Raw genomic sequence first — 14945 nt, 5'->3', positions numbered from 1 at the left:
ACATAGTATTAGATAATTAACCCTGAAAAATTTAAACCTATAATTTTGATGAATGTCTAGAGTGGAAGACACAATGAGTATTTCATGGAGAGTGGCACAGCAGTTAAGAGCTATGGCTGCTAGCCAAAGGGTTGGCAGTTCCAGTCCAGCAGGCACTCCTTGGGTCCCTACGAGGTAGAATCGACTTGACAGCAACGGGTTTGGGTTTTTTTATTTTTATATCCTGACACATGGTGACGACATGTGAACAGAGTGGAACTGCTCCACAGCATTTTCAAGCCTGTGACCTTCAAAGAAGAGTGCCAGGCCTATCCTCCGAGGCACCTCTAAGTGGGATTGAACTGCCAACGTTTTGGCTTAGTAGTCCAGGGCTTAACCATTTGCGCCACCCAGGGATTGACTCTAATTCACAATAACAACAAAATTTTATATGGCTATAGAAAATCTGGTTTAATCCCTGTCTTCACTTTGACAGCTAAGAACAAATCACAAATTCCTGTTTTCCAATCCAGTGCTGAAAATGCTAAGCTACCTTCCAATGAAGAAAATAAAATGCTGCTGAAAAAGCAGCTGATGAATTATTTTGAATCATTAAAATAGTTTTATTAATACTGATATAAAACGAAATGACTACAACTGCCAACTACAGAAAGAATACAAACCAAAACCAAACCCAGTGCTATTGAGTCGAGTCTGACTCATAGCGACCCTACAGAACAGAGTAGAACTGCCCCATAGAGTTTCCAAGGAGTGCCTGGAGGATTCAAACTGCCAGCCCTTGGTCAGCAGCCATAGCACTTAACTACTACGCCACCAGGGTTTCCAGAAAGCATATAGGAAAAGAAATATGGAGTGTTGGAAAAGCGATAGAGAGAATGCCAGTAACAAATCAAAATTCTGTATTTAAGCTTATCTAATGTGTGGCGGGGGGCGGGGGGGAAGAACCCTGGTGGCATAGTGGTTAAATGCTACAGCTGTTAACCAAGACCTTGGCAGTTCAAATCCGCCAGGCATTCCTTGGAAACTCTATGGGGCAGTTCTACTCTGTCCTACCGGGTTGCTATGAGTCAGAACTGACTCAACAGCAGTGGGTTTGGTTTTGGTGTTTCAGTGAGGGGGTGGTGGCAAAGAATTCCCCAAAATGCAAGAGGATAAAATAGGCACCCACGTGTCCACCATCAAATTCAGGCAACGGCACCTTAGATTAGCGGTATTCTCAAAGTGTGCTCCTAGACCAGCAGCATCAGCATCACCTGCAGCTTGTAAGGAATGCAAATTCTCAGGCCCCATCCAGACTACTGAATTAGATAGACTGTGGTGGGGCCCAGCAATTCCTGTTTTAGCAAGTCTTGAGGTGATTCTGATGCTCCTTAAGGTTTGAGAATCGCTGCCTTATACGCTACCATGTGTGCTTATCCCTAGCTTCTTACCAGCTATATCATTTGCCTAAATTGTGTTACTCACTGCCTTTATTGTATTCTTCTGTGACTTGCTTTTTCTTCCCAACATTGTTTTTTTGATATGATTTATCTATGATAATATATACAGTTGCATACATTTACCAGTTCTTGGAGGACACCTGCAGTTCCTAGCCATGTGGGCTTTTCCAACATACCATCTCACTTCACCAAACCAACAAGGAGAATATCTGGTAGGTCTGGTGGCATTTTATAACATAACAATCATGGGTGTGACATCCCATCACCTGTGCTACATTCCATTGGTTAGAAGCAAGTCAGAGAACTTACCCACACTGGAGGGGAAGGGATTACACAAAGCACAGAGGTGGGATCATGGGGAATCCACTACCCATTAAGACATCGCTCTGGGGGCGGGGGGGGTGGTGGGCAAGAAAATGAAAGAATTTTTGAATAACTTTTGAAATTCTACTCTACATGTGTCTAAGGTACAACAAATTCCTTAATATAAATAAAAACTAGCCAAAGCAAAGATTTGCCACTGAACCCTACTGCCACATTCAGAGACTGTTGAGACGTATGTGAGAGTGAATATCACCACAAAGTGCAGTTGAACATACATGGAAACGAGAGTCAAACAGCTTGGGTACTTGAACCAGTTTTGCTATTAGCTACAGCTTCAGTTTCCTAGTCCATAAAAAGAAAAAACTGTACTAGATAATATCTAAGGTTTCTTTCACTTCTGAGATGTTGATTCTGAACTTCAGAGTAAACTAAGATTTGGAAAACTTTTTAAAGTAGAAGTTCAGGTGGCTGGTGAACTTGGCTGAGAAAACAATATTATATTTTCATCTCGGCTAACTTATAACTGAAATCTTAAGGAGCCCTGATGGCACAATGGTCAAGTGCTCTGCTACAAACTGAAAGGTTCAAACCCACCTGCGGCTTCTGGGGAGAAAAGACCTGGCACTCTGCTCCCATAAAGATTACAGTCTAGGAAACCCTGTGGGCTGTTCTATTCTGCCTCATAAGGTCCCTATGAGTTGGGATTGAGTTAATGGCACACAACATTGCTAAAATCTTACATTTCCTCCCCCTATGAATACAGGCAACAAATCACATTAATTTTAATAGTATCTGTGTAGTTTTTCACCAGTGGAAGTCAGATATTTTCATATTACATTTCAGGTATCTCAAAACAGTGGTTATGTTCATCAATACATGGAGATTAAGACAGGAATCTGGAGAAATCAGACCTGCTGCTAGGGCATGCTATTTAAGCAGTTAATAAAGCAATACCCTACCACAAGCAGACCGCAGTATTTATTACGCTGTCCTAAAAGGATACAAATCTCAGGCTGGAGAATATAATTTCACAGTAACGTGGGTTCCACATACCAGTTTAAAGATTAGATTGAATGAGTAGAACTAGAATAGCAACCTATTCAATTTTCCAAATAAGGGGTCGACAAACTCTGGCCAGAGGGCCAAATCCCTTCCAATATATGTTTCTGTACAGTCTTTGAGCTAAGAATGATTCTGACAGTTTAAGATAAGAACAGTTTTTACATTTTAAAAAGGTTGAAAACAAAAGAATATTTTATGATACGTGAAAATTATATGAAATTCAAATTTTAATGTCTCTATATAAGGTTTTATTAAAACATAGCTACAGTCATTAGTTTATCTATCATCTATGCTGTTTTTGCCGTACAATAACAGAGCTGAGTAGGCACGACAGAGACCATATAAGCCTCAAAGCCTTAGTTTTACTATCTGGCCCTATACAGGAGAAGTTTGCTGGCTCGTTTTTAAAACATGCAATCCACGGTGGGTAAGAGGTGGAAAGGTGCCTGCGTCAAAGCATGTGCAGAAATGAATGAGGATGTTTCTGCACCTGATAATGGCAGGTGATTACTTAGTAACAGCTAGATACTATTCTAAGGCTTGTCACAAGTTATTCCACTTAACCCTAACAAAAAAATTGGACATTGTTATTTCAATTTTACAGATGAGGCAAGTTATTAAAGAGATTAAGTAACTTCCTTGTTGTTGTTGTTGCTGTTAGGTGCTGTCAAGTCAGTTCCGACTTACAGCGACCCTAAGTAAAACAATAGAACACTGCCCGGACCTGCGCCATCCTCATGATCGTTGCTGTATTTGAGCCTGCTATTGCAGCTACTGTGTCGATCCACCTCGTCAAGGGTCTTCCTCTTTTTCACTGACCCTCTACTTTGCCAAGTGGGATGTCCTTCTCCAGGGACCGGTCACATGTCCAAAGTATGTGAGACAAAGTCTCGCCACCCTCACTTCCAAGGCGCACTCTTGGCTATACTTCTTCCAAGACAAACTTCTCCATTCTTCTAGTATTCCATGGTATAGTCAATATTCTTTGCCAACATCATAATTCAAAGGCATCAATTCCTCTTTGGTCTTCCTTATTCATTGTCCAGCATGTGTATGCATACAAGCTTGGGCAAAACGTTGAACAACGCAGGAAGCAGTAACTTTCTAAGCATCACATAATAGTTAAATCTTAGCGCCAGAAAAGGTAACCATTCATTTACCCAAATTTCCATCTTTAAGATGGAATGAAAAGTACAATTTGAGAGAATAATGAGCATGCATTCATTCCATACCTTCTTTTTTTCCCCCAATGCCTGTGATCTTTTCAAAGGAGACCAACAGGCATTTCTTCTGAGGTGTCTCTGGGTACCTTGGGTGGATTCAAACTGCCAGCCTCTTGGTTAGTAGCTGAGCATTTAACCATGTGCACCACCCAGAGACCTGCGTTCATTCTACACTGAAGTGGATCATCAGTGGTGGGACAAAACAACTTACCACTTTAAGCAATTACTTTTAACGCAAAAAGTAGAATCCGTAATAATGGCCTTTCATGGTATGGTGCTCGTTATACGGGTACATTCAGCTTGTGAAAACTCATTGCGTTGTATGCTTAAGAAGTGTACATTTTTCTGTGTGTATTATACTTCAATAACAAGCTTTTAAAATACTGAAGCCTAGACACTTGAGACTATGTTGGCATCTCCTCCCTGGAGGGGAGATGAGAGGGTAGAGGGGGTTAGAAGTGGAGGGAGGGAGCGGGCTGTCTCATTAGGGGAAGAGCAACTGGGAGTATGTAGCAAGGTGTATATAAGTTTTTGTGTGAGGGACTGACTTGATTTGTAAACTTTCACTTAAAGTGCAATAAAAATTAAAAAAAAAAAAAACAAAAAAGTGAAGCCTAAACCTCACCCCAGACCACTAATCAAGAATCTTAGGGCCACTGGTCCCCAAACTTATTTGGCCATCCAGAAACACTTTTGTTTCACATGTCCTATCCTTTTTTTAAAAAATGCAAGTAAAAATTATTGATTATGTTTTGTACAATACTCATGGACATCTCAAAGAGTGTTTGGCAGGACGTGGCTTGGGAATGTTGGCATTAATTGCTTGCTTGCTTTCTGGCCCTAGCACTGTCTACGTGGTTTTGGTCTTTTTTTTTAGAACAATTCATCATCACCACTAGTAGGACCCGTGCTGCTGGACCTCGCCCCCCACAACAAAGGAGAATAAATGGTGAGAGCTCTGAGCTCTTTCAGCTTCCTAAAGACTCTGTGTTTCATAGTCTTCAGTAGCAGAAAGGTCAAAGAAGCAATTATTGGCAAGAGAAGAGAAAACAAAACAAACAACAACAAAAAACCTTTCTCCTCCCACGTACAGGATTGGGAATTTTATGACATTTGACGAGGTTACGTTTTTAAGAAATTAGCCCCTCATTTCAGAAGGGATCATTTAGGAGTAACTGACACTGTGTTGCGATAAGAAGGAAACTGGTATTTGTAAGCAGTGCTATAATTCAGCACTGTGGACGGCTAGAAGCCAATCTTCCCGTCTCTCCCAAATGCCAGTCTCTGTGCAGTCTGCGAAGGTAGACACTGTGGGCAGGACGTAAAAGAAACAGATGATGCAATGAAACAGGACATTCTGATGTGACTGATGAGCCAACATGGCCAGTTTTGACATGATACACATCCTGAAGTATATAAATAGTATTTTTACCTCTAGACGTGTATATATACATATACATAAAAAAGAAAAACCTAGGCTATTCCCTGAAATCCCTGTGCTCCGTCTTCAGGAATGGGAAGGGAATTCTGGTCTCTACTTGACAATTTTTTAAACCTTTTTTTCTTTTTTACACCATCAAAATATATTAATCACATATAAAATATAAAGAAGATAGAGCATATAAAAATCTGAGTTACATGCCTAAAATTCAGATTCTGTGATTTCTTCGCAGTTCATCTGACCTTAAAGGCTGGGTGATATGGGAATTATTCATCTTCTAACTGGCTACATGACCTGATAAGTAACTTAAGCTCTCTGAATCTTAGTTTCCTTCCCTATAAAATCAGAACTTACTAATTGCTGAGATGACCACCCACCATCTCTTCCTCTTCACCTCACAGGGAAACTAAGCAATAAAATAAACCCAAGTGAAAATATAATGATTGATGGAAAGAGGCTGCATTCAAGCTATTAATACGCCACAGGACATCCGTTATTTTCGGTTAAATATGTATTTTTCTCTTATGTTGGAGACTAATGACATGGGAGAAATAAAATTAACTAGAAACAAGTTGGCTATAGAAATTTACTGCGGCAAAGGGACAAATTAAAACCCCTTTTTTGGTAATTCCTTTATATACGGCACTTAGTAAGACCACGTGTGATTGTACAAAATCAATTAATTGGTCCTTGCTCACAAGTCTACCTAAGTACACAGAATTTACGAAACACTGTTAAAAATCAAGCAAATGTGCTTAGAAGCAAGCAATTATGTATATATCTTACCAATATTATTTAGTTTGTTCTAGAAGTTATGGTCAATTAATATCGAAGCGTGTAGCAGGCAGCTTCTGAGATGCCCCTGATTATCTACACCTCCTGGTACTTACACTCTTGCATAATTCCTTCCCCTATAATGAGTGTGGAACTTGTTTTTAACTAACAGAATATGGCAAATGAACATCACTCCCGTGATTATACTGCATTATATAAAACTGTGTCCTACCAACACAAGGGGGTAGCATGTTATGTGCAATGTCCAGAGTGGACGAGGATTAGGGAAACAGATACTCTTGTGCAAAGATAAAATGGAACAATCTTTGAGGACAGTTCCCTGTCATATTATTTAAATTTTTTAAATTGGCATTTCTTTTGCCTGATCTTCAGCCAATACACCAATAGAAATGAGGCAAGTATATAACAGGAGATTCATATATACAATCATTACAAATATGCCCAATAAACCTAAGAAGAGATGTTGAACAAGGGAAGTATGATCAATGAAATACAAGTTAAAACACATTTTTTGCATATCACACTGTTCATAATTAGAGACACTAAACCAATCAATTTTACCTTTATAACAGCCCTTCACACTATCTACTTCTCATCTCTTTGACCTAATTAGTTCAGTAGCTCCTAACTGATCCTTCTTCTTTAACCTCCTGCTCCACAGTGCTTATTTAAAACCACAAATTTCTCCTGCTCTCAGGAGAAATCCTTAACCCAGCCTAGTAGGCTCCAATTCTTACTGAGCTACAGCCACCTTGGATTCCCAGCCAGACAGGTAAAGAAAATAGGTAAGGTGGGCCAGGAATAAAATTATTAATGGTGAGTGACTCAGCCTCAACACAGGGAAGTAGTAAGGAGCACACAGACCCTGTTTTCTCTCCAGTTTTGCTTCAGTGCCTGGGAGAAACCACTCTTCCTACCTGCAGTTTTTTGCTGGGTTTATTCATTCATTCATTCATTCATTCATTCACTACTCACAGTCTGTCACACACTGACTTACTAGGCCTGATAATGTACAGGCACTGGCCTAGGTATGTCAAGGCTGAGTTCACAAATTATTCCTCACACTAGGTTTTATGCTCTGCTGACATGCTATACTTTTACTTCAGAGTACTTACCGCAGTAATTTTTAAATTTATAACTGCATAATCGTTGTTGTCATCATTGGCAGACACCCACTCCCACTCTAGCACAAGTCTATAAGCTGCATGAGGGCTAGAAGAGTGTGTTTGTCCTGTCAGCTCCTAGAGTCTGGCATACAGTGGGCAATGTCTAGAGTTAATGAGGTTTGAGAAGACAGACACCCTCAGGAACTCACTGATGGTTCAAGGGTGAAATGTAACCTCCGTGATGGCAGCCTGGCAAGTTGCCAAAAATCTTAAAGGCTTTCACTCCAGAAATATACACTATAAAGATAATTCAACAAGTATGCAAGCTTTCATGTTAAAGACTATATATCACAACACGCTTACAATAATTAAAAGCTAGACACAATATTCCATCTATCAGATTGAATTATCTGACAACTACATTTTAAGAAACGGTGGTTGTAAGAAAAAGAACTGTTATAAAGGAAAAAAAATACAGGATATGAAATTACATACACGGTATGACTACAACTGCTTAAAAACCACAAACTCCCAAGTCTACAACCAAAAATAAAGCTGGAGACAATAAACTAAAAGCTTAGCAATTATCATGTTTGAATAGTAAAATGATAAATGTCTTTCTTCTTATTCTTGGTTTAGCAAAAACTAGGGTATTCTAGGAAACAGAGTCACTATATTATAAGTCCAGGTGCAATAATTGCCCCTTAACGAATAAAGACTTCTACCCTGAGAAAATGGCATTCAGACAATCTTTCCCACCTTGCAACTACAAGTTTTCCGGCGCTAAAAGAGACCTAAGAATAGATTTATTAGTAACAAAAACATCTAAGATACCATCTTAGATTGTCTGAAAAATATAAATCATAACAATCCAAACCTCTGCATGGTATTGGAGAGCCAAGACACTGAGAAACCCGTTTGTCTCAGCTTTTTGCATGTTTGCCCTGTAGTTCTGTTCTGCGCAGAAAGGTGGCAAGGAAAATATCAAGTTAGGGTCAAAACAAGGAAAAAGGCCATGTCAGGAAGCCCCTTTGTCTAAATATATAAAATTCGCTCTAAATGGCTACACATCTCAAAGGTGTGCAGAGCTATCTACTAGGCAGTTAGGAGGAGAGGCAACCTAGAGGCTCTGAGTTATGTGAACAACAGAGGATAGATGAGCAGCAGAAATGTACTAAAATCCAGTTTTAATGTGTTAGGCAATATTTTACCAGTACTGTAAATAAAAATCAGAAAGAAAGGCGTCTATATTAAGAGGAAGAAATTTTACACTTGAATATGTTAGCTGTCGTATCCAAAAATAAGTGATAGTATAGATTTTTGAGGGCAAAATAAATTCAAAGATTTTAATGGAATAAAAATGGAACTGCAGAATGAGCCAAATTTAGGGCCTGGGAACCCACTTGTATGTACTCAGCCTATGCAGTTACTTACCGGCTAAAAATCAGGAAACATCACTATGGCTGGGCTAATTAGTTTCCTTTGCAACAAATACTTAGTAAGATCAGGGTTACTCACGTGATATCTCTTCTTTGATAGCAGCCCTGAAGCAGGCAGGCGATCAGGTCACTGATAAACTCCACATCATCTCTGTGAAGAGCAGCTTCTAACTCCTGAGAGAGAGAGAGAGAGAGAGAGACTGAGACTGAGACTGACAAGCACAGACAGAGATTTCTTAAATCTCTCTGTCATCCCCTACCCCCCTCAAAAGCCCCAAGTAACTTAATGGTCAGTGTATTAGAACTGCTTGTCATGGAGCAGTCCTGCCCTTCCTCTCAAAGCTGCTGCTAGAAGAGAAACTAGAGTTCAGCTTTTTGTTTTTCCCTGGGGTATATTTATCACATTGCTCCTTATCAAGCCCCATTCCTATTACCTGCATACAAGAAGAAACATATATATTTCTTTCTATAAATCAATGCTAGCTGCATTAACTGTCAAAGAGCTTAATTTATATAAATATGCTGTACTGGTTTCTATTTTAATGGCAAAAAAAAAAAATAAGGGAGCAATCATGTAATTGATTATAAAGTATTCTTTATTTAACAGTTCCAAAAGGTAAATCATCAGCAACACCTTTAAAGAACCACTATAATTTAAACCAAGCTGAATGGGTAGAAAGCAATGTGGTAATTTTTACTTTGGGTACACTACACCAATATAAGGAGCCCTGGTGGCACAGTGGTTAAGAGCCAGGCTGCTAACCAGAAAGTCTGCAGTTCGAACCCACCAGCTGCTTCATGGGAGGGAGATGTGGCAGTCTGCCTCTGCAAAGATTTACAGCCTTGAAAACCCTATGGGGCAGTTCCACTCTGTTCTACAGGATATCTCTATGAGTCAAAACAGAATCGACAGCAATGGCAGTGGTTTTTTGTTTCTAATTAGAGCAACAGACTGATAATAGGAGATTGCTAGATCTGAGATTACTCTTACATCATCTGGAGAGAAGTGAGGTGATGCCTATGTTAATTGTCTAATCCTAAGTGAGATGGATTTGCCTTCCTTGGGGTTTAGGGAAATAATGCCAAAGACTTAGCTCCTCTCAGCACAGTATTCTCAACAAAGAGTAGCTAACAGAGGCTACTGGGACAAAATGTGAGAGTGGGAACTTTTAGGGGATTCTGCTTCTCTTCTCAAACCCCCAAAATAAGCTAATACTTTTTAACATAATGGAATATGCTCTAAATCATGGATTCTTATACTACAGGAGTTTGCCAGCAGTTTCTTTCAACTAGGATGTTATCTAGCTTCTGCATGCAAATTATTTCCCAGGGGTCTGCCATAGTTATGGGTTGACTGGCTTATAACCAGATCTATAACCAACAGAAATATCAAACTTCCGTGGATCTTATTAATGGTTCTGAAGGCATGAACCATGTGCTTAAGATGTAATTTCTAAACACAAATTTTATGGTGGTGGTGGTTGCGTGCCATCATCGGATTATACGGTACCCGCTGCTGTCGAGTTGATTCTGACTCGTAACGACCTTATTGGACAGAGTAGAACTGCCCCATAGGGTTTCCAAAGACCAGGTGGTGGATTCAAATTGCCAACCTTTTGGTTAGCAGCTGAGCTCTTAACCACTATGCCATCAGAGCTCCGAATTATATGGTAGCGTGTACTAAAGTGGGTAGTATGCTTCAACTATAAAAAATAGTAAGGCTCTTTTATAAATGATTCAAAAGTTCTAAGTTTGTAACTGTTTAAAAAAAAACTTCACAAGACCAAAGGGGGGAAAAAAAACATTGCTAAGCTTACTAATTGGCATAAACAACCTACCTTGGGGTAATTCAACTGAAAAGAGAGGAATCTTACATTGCCTTGAAAGGCCTTGTTTGGAAATTAAATTCAAAATTAAAAGACAGGCTCAAGCTTGCAAGCATTTTGCTTGTTTGCTTGTCTTAAATACAAACTTGAGGATTGTTAACATGCCCACACCATGGTTCTTATTCTTATATTCATTTATTAATTCCTGTGGGCAGAATTCTTTTCTATGTTCTTGTTAGTGGTTATCTAGAAAAAAAATAAGAAACCCTACCAACCACAGAAAACAGGATCTGAACTTTAATTCATTCATTCACAAATATTTACCGGGTACCCACTCTGCACAAGATAATACAGTACTTCCTACCCACCGGGGAGCTTAGTTTAGTCAGGAGAGATAAGAAGGTACAGAAAATAAAAACAAAGTAATTAGCACTAATAGGTACAGAAAAGGTGCTATGGCAGCTATGGGAGTTGAGAAGAAAAGGATTACTTCTGGTTGTGTGAAGCATGAGAGATTTCATGAAGAACATGGCACCTGTGATGGGAAAACCGTGGCTTTGTGACAATGGTGGGACTAGGCGGAGTATAACCAGGTGCAGGAACAACACGAGCAAAGGCACCAAGAGGATATCCAGCTCAACTATTCTGTAGATTATGTGAAGGGGAGCAATGTGAACTAAGATTAATAGATGATACTGAACGCCCAGCTAATGAGTTTGGCCTTTGTTTGGATGACAATGGAGAGCCACTATATTTTAATAGAGAAGAGGCATGATGAGACCAATCTAGCTGCTATGTGTAAGATGAATTCCACTGGCAGAAGGTGAGAGGCAAGGTGACATTAGTGCAAGAACAGTTCAGGAGAAGGGTTCTAAAGGACATACTGAACAAGGGAAACAGTGGCACGACGAGAAAGGCGTGTGTATTCAAGATCCAGCAGAAGTAAATGACGGGCAAGGCAAGGGAGTATTTGAACGGCTCATATTTTAAGCCTGGTCCCTCGGCAAGACTCCAAAGTAAACTGCAGTTATAGCAGAAACTAATTCCTGAAGCAAAAAGTCCCAGACCACTTCGTTGAACAGTAAGTCAAAACCACTGCAATGTTAGTGCTGGAAGGTGAATTACAGATCACAGTATTTCAACTCTCTCAATTTAAAGATAAGAAAACTAGGTCCAGAAAGGTTAACTGACTTCTCCAAGGCCACTGAGCAGATCAGTGGCAGTGCCAGACGTCAAATCTACACCACCCAGATCAGGCTCTCTCCACAAATGAAGCTGCTTCTTACTGGCTTCTGTGTTCTCTATTCTAGAAAGGCCTGATGGCTTTTAACAATTATAACGGCTGCCTCAATCACTTACCACCTTATCTCTAAGCCCTCACAGATACCATTCTTCCTATGCAAAAATTCCTCCCCTCCTCCCTTTTACCGAACCATACCGCAGTCCTTTACATGAAAAGTTGAATCCATGAAGTCCACCTAAATGAAGTCCAGTTAGCGGGTTCCTCCAGCAATTCCTTTAGCATCGTGATACATTGTTAAACATTTCTACTGGTCCATGTGCTGTCTCCTTCCCTCACAGGTATAAATTAGATGCACAGAGTGATTCTTGAATTATGCACTAATTAACTGATGTCTCCTAGTGTTTTTAAAAGGAGCCCTGGTGAAACAGTGGTTAGCTCCACTGCTAAACTAAATGTTCGTGGTTCGAGCCCACCAGCTGCTCCACGTAGAGAAAGATATTGCCATTTGCTTTTGTAAAGATTTATAGCCTTTGAAAAGCTATGGGGGCAGTTCTACTCATCATATAGGGTCGCTGTAAGAATCCACCCGACAGCAAAGGGAGTGGGTGGTGGGTGTTTTTAAAGAGAGAAAAGAAAAAAAAAAAAAAAAAACCCGTTGTCAATTCTGACTCATAGGAACCCTATAGGACAGAGAACCACCCCACAGAGCTTCCAAAGAGAAGGAGTACCAAATTAAACTATAATAAAAACCACATTTGAGGAGATAAGAGCTAGAAAGGCTTCCCTGAGGTGGGGACTGCAAGAAGTGTGCCTCAGAGAAATTTTAGCACAAAATCGAACTGAGCCATTTATGTTTCCTAGCCTTGAGTTCGTGGCAGCGTGGTATGATTCCCAGAAGTAACAGGCTGAACATAGCATACACCCACTTAAAAAACCAAAACCAAATCTGCTGCTGTCGGGTCGACTCTGATTCATAGTGACCCTAAAGGACAGAGCAGAACTGCCCCATAGGGTTTCCAAGGAACGCCTGGTGGATTCAAACTGCCCACCTCTTTGGTTATCAGCTGTAGTAGCTCTTAACCACTAGGCCACCAGGGTTTCCCTATCCACTTATGGGATCAATTTTCTTTTATGGTAAATAATGAAAAACATTAATTTTATAAAACAATCATACTATGGAGCTATGGAGCAGACTGCACAATCTATGAAAAAGTTCAAGCTATACTACAATTCCCTTTCTGTTTGTCTCCAGCCTCCCACTCACACATCTTCTCTTCTGGCTAGGGTTTAAAAAAAAAAAAAAAAAAAAAAACCGGGTGCTCGCTAAGGACAGTTCTAATTACATTTCCCCTCCTACCAGCATCGCTTCACCAGGGGCAGGCTGGGTTTGTTCACGTATAGGGAGTGATCACAGAAAGGTAGATGAGGATGGCAAGGCAGGCAAAGTCTCTTCCATAGGGACCTTCTCTGAAAACAACACTGAAGAGTGGGGATTTTACTCCGATGTGCCAACACGACCAGATCTCTGTCTCAGAAAAACAGTTCTGAGAGCAGAATGCAGAATGGCTGGGCAGGGTACTGGAGGCAGGGACTGTGTGGGAGTGACAGTATCACCTGGAAGCACAGCACTTCAGGTCCCACATAAAACATACTGAAACTAGAGTCTGCATTTTAACAAAAGCATTATAGTTTGGGAGGTGTTGGTCTGGAAAATAAAAGGTCAGAGACTGCAGTAAGGCAGCAGCTGGGGGAATAGGGATGGAAGGTGTTGAGGATATGAGGACGATGAATAAACACTGGTTTAACTAACAAAAAACACAAGCGTATTGATCAGCAGAAGTGACAGGACACAGCCTCATAATGCCATAGACCTAAAATTCTCTCAAGCACAAGAGGAAGTCTCAAATCAACTTCATTTCTGACATAGGTAGGGCTCTGAATTAAATCCTTACATTGTAACACAGAACATACTCAAAGGATAATCTCAGGAACAGCCAAAGCCCCTTGTTTATCTAAAAACACTAGCATTAATATATGATTGTAATTAAATCATGCAGACAAAGCTTAGTAATCAAAATCTGTGGAGTTTACAGTTCATGCCTCTAGCTCTGAAACTCATTAAAATATACTGAGAAAATTAAATATAAATAAACTGCTAAATAATCTACTCTAAATATAAGACTAGTTGTCACTGGTGGGAAGAGTAGCTCATATTCTCCTTATAGAAGAATGTCGTTTCTACCAATAAGTCTATTTAGAAACCAGAAAGAATGTGAAGTCTTATTATAAAATTTCTGGCTACACCATGTTTCAAACAATATCAGTTGGCAATATCTTTTTATTATTGCCCCCAAATAACCAGCAGGATTGCAGAGCTAAGCTGGAACTTTAATGATAAAATCAAAATCAAGACCTACAAAGGTTAAGAGTGACGTGGTCAAAAGACATAAAATTATCCTTAAACCCATAAATAGATTTTCAAAGTATAAGAATTATTCATCTTAAATACATGCCCAATAGGTGAATTATTAATTTGCATAACAAATCTATGTTTTCACCAATGAAGTGAAGGTAATTTTTCAATCTCTTAAGTGGATTTTTAAAAAATACTCATGGGTGGCAGGAGGCAGGATGGAAGAAAAGCACACAGATATTCATGACTTTCTAGTTTCTTTTTAGATAGTATTTCCAGATGATGATTATTTTAAAATTATTTATAAATGAGCTAAGGAGAAACATTCACAGACCTATGAGGAGAATGTGTCATGAATCAAGGACAATGATTAATAAAATCTGTGAACCTGAAGTTAATTTAAAAAAAAAAAAAAAAGGAAAGAAAATCAAAGTTGTTTCACTACATATTTTTCTGCCTGCCTCAGTAAATAGGCTTTCGTGCTGATTCAACCATAGTTTTCAGCAAAAACTGATAATCCCTATCTTAATTTGGTAAAAAAAAAATCAAATGAGCTTGTTCTTCTACCCAGCTGTGGTGAGAAGGTTAAATAGGGCTGGTAAGAAACTTCTCCCCAGTGAACCTGGGTTTTGCT

The 14945-nt window shown here is 39.6% G+C and overlaps 1 protein-coding gene across 8 annotated transcripts in view; it reads right to left on the bottom strand.

Annotated features, from left to right (window-relative positions):
* Positions 1 to 14945, bottom strand: part of LOC104845975 (chromatin remodeling regulator CECR2) — a 172668-nt gene that overhangs the window by 56345 nt on the left and 101378 nt on the right. For all 8 annotated transcript variants that reach the window (XM_064284793.1, XM_064284795.1, XM_064284796.1 and 5 more), the window contains one exon: positions 8909 to 9003. In XM_064284793.1, coding sequence (XP_064140863.1) covers positions 8909 to 9003 — 95 coding nt within the window. The remainder of the gene's footprint in view (positions 1 to 8908; positions 9004 to 14945) is intronic.

Source organism: Loxodonta africana, chromosome 4 (genome assembly GCF_030014295.1).
Source record: "Loxodonta africana isolate mLoxAfr1 chromosome 4, mLoxAfr1.hap2, whole genome shotgun sequence".
Lineage (NCBI taxonomy): Eukaryota > Metazoa > Chordata > Mammalia > Proboscidea > Elephantidae > Loxodonta > Loxodonta africana.
The sequence above is the reverse complement of the archived record's forward strand: the minus strand, read 5'-3'. Positions and strand labels throughout refer to the sequence as shown.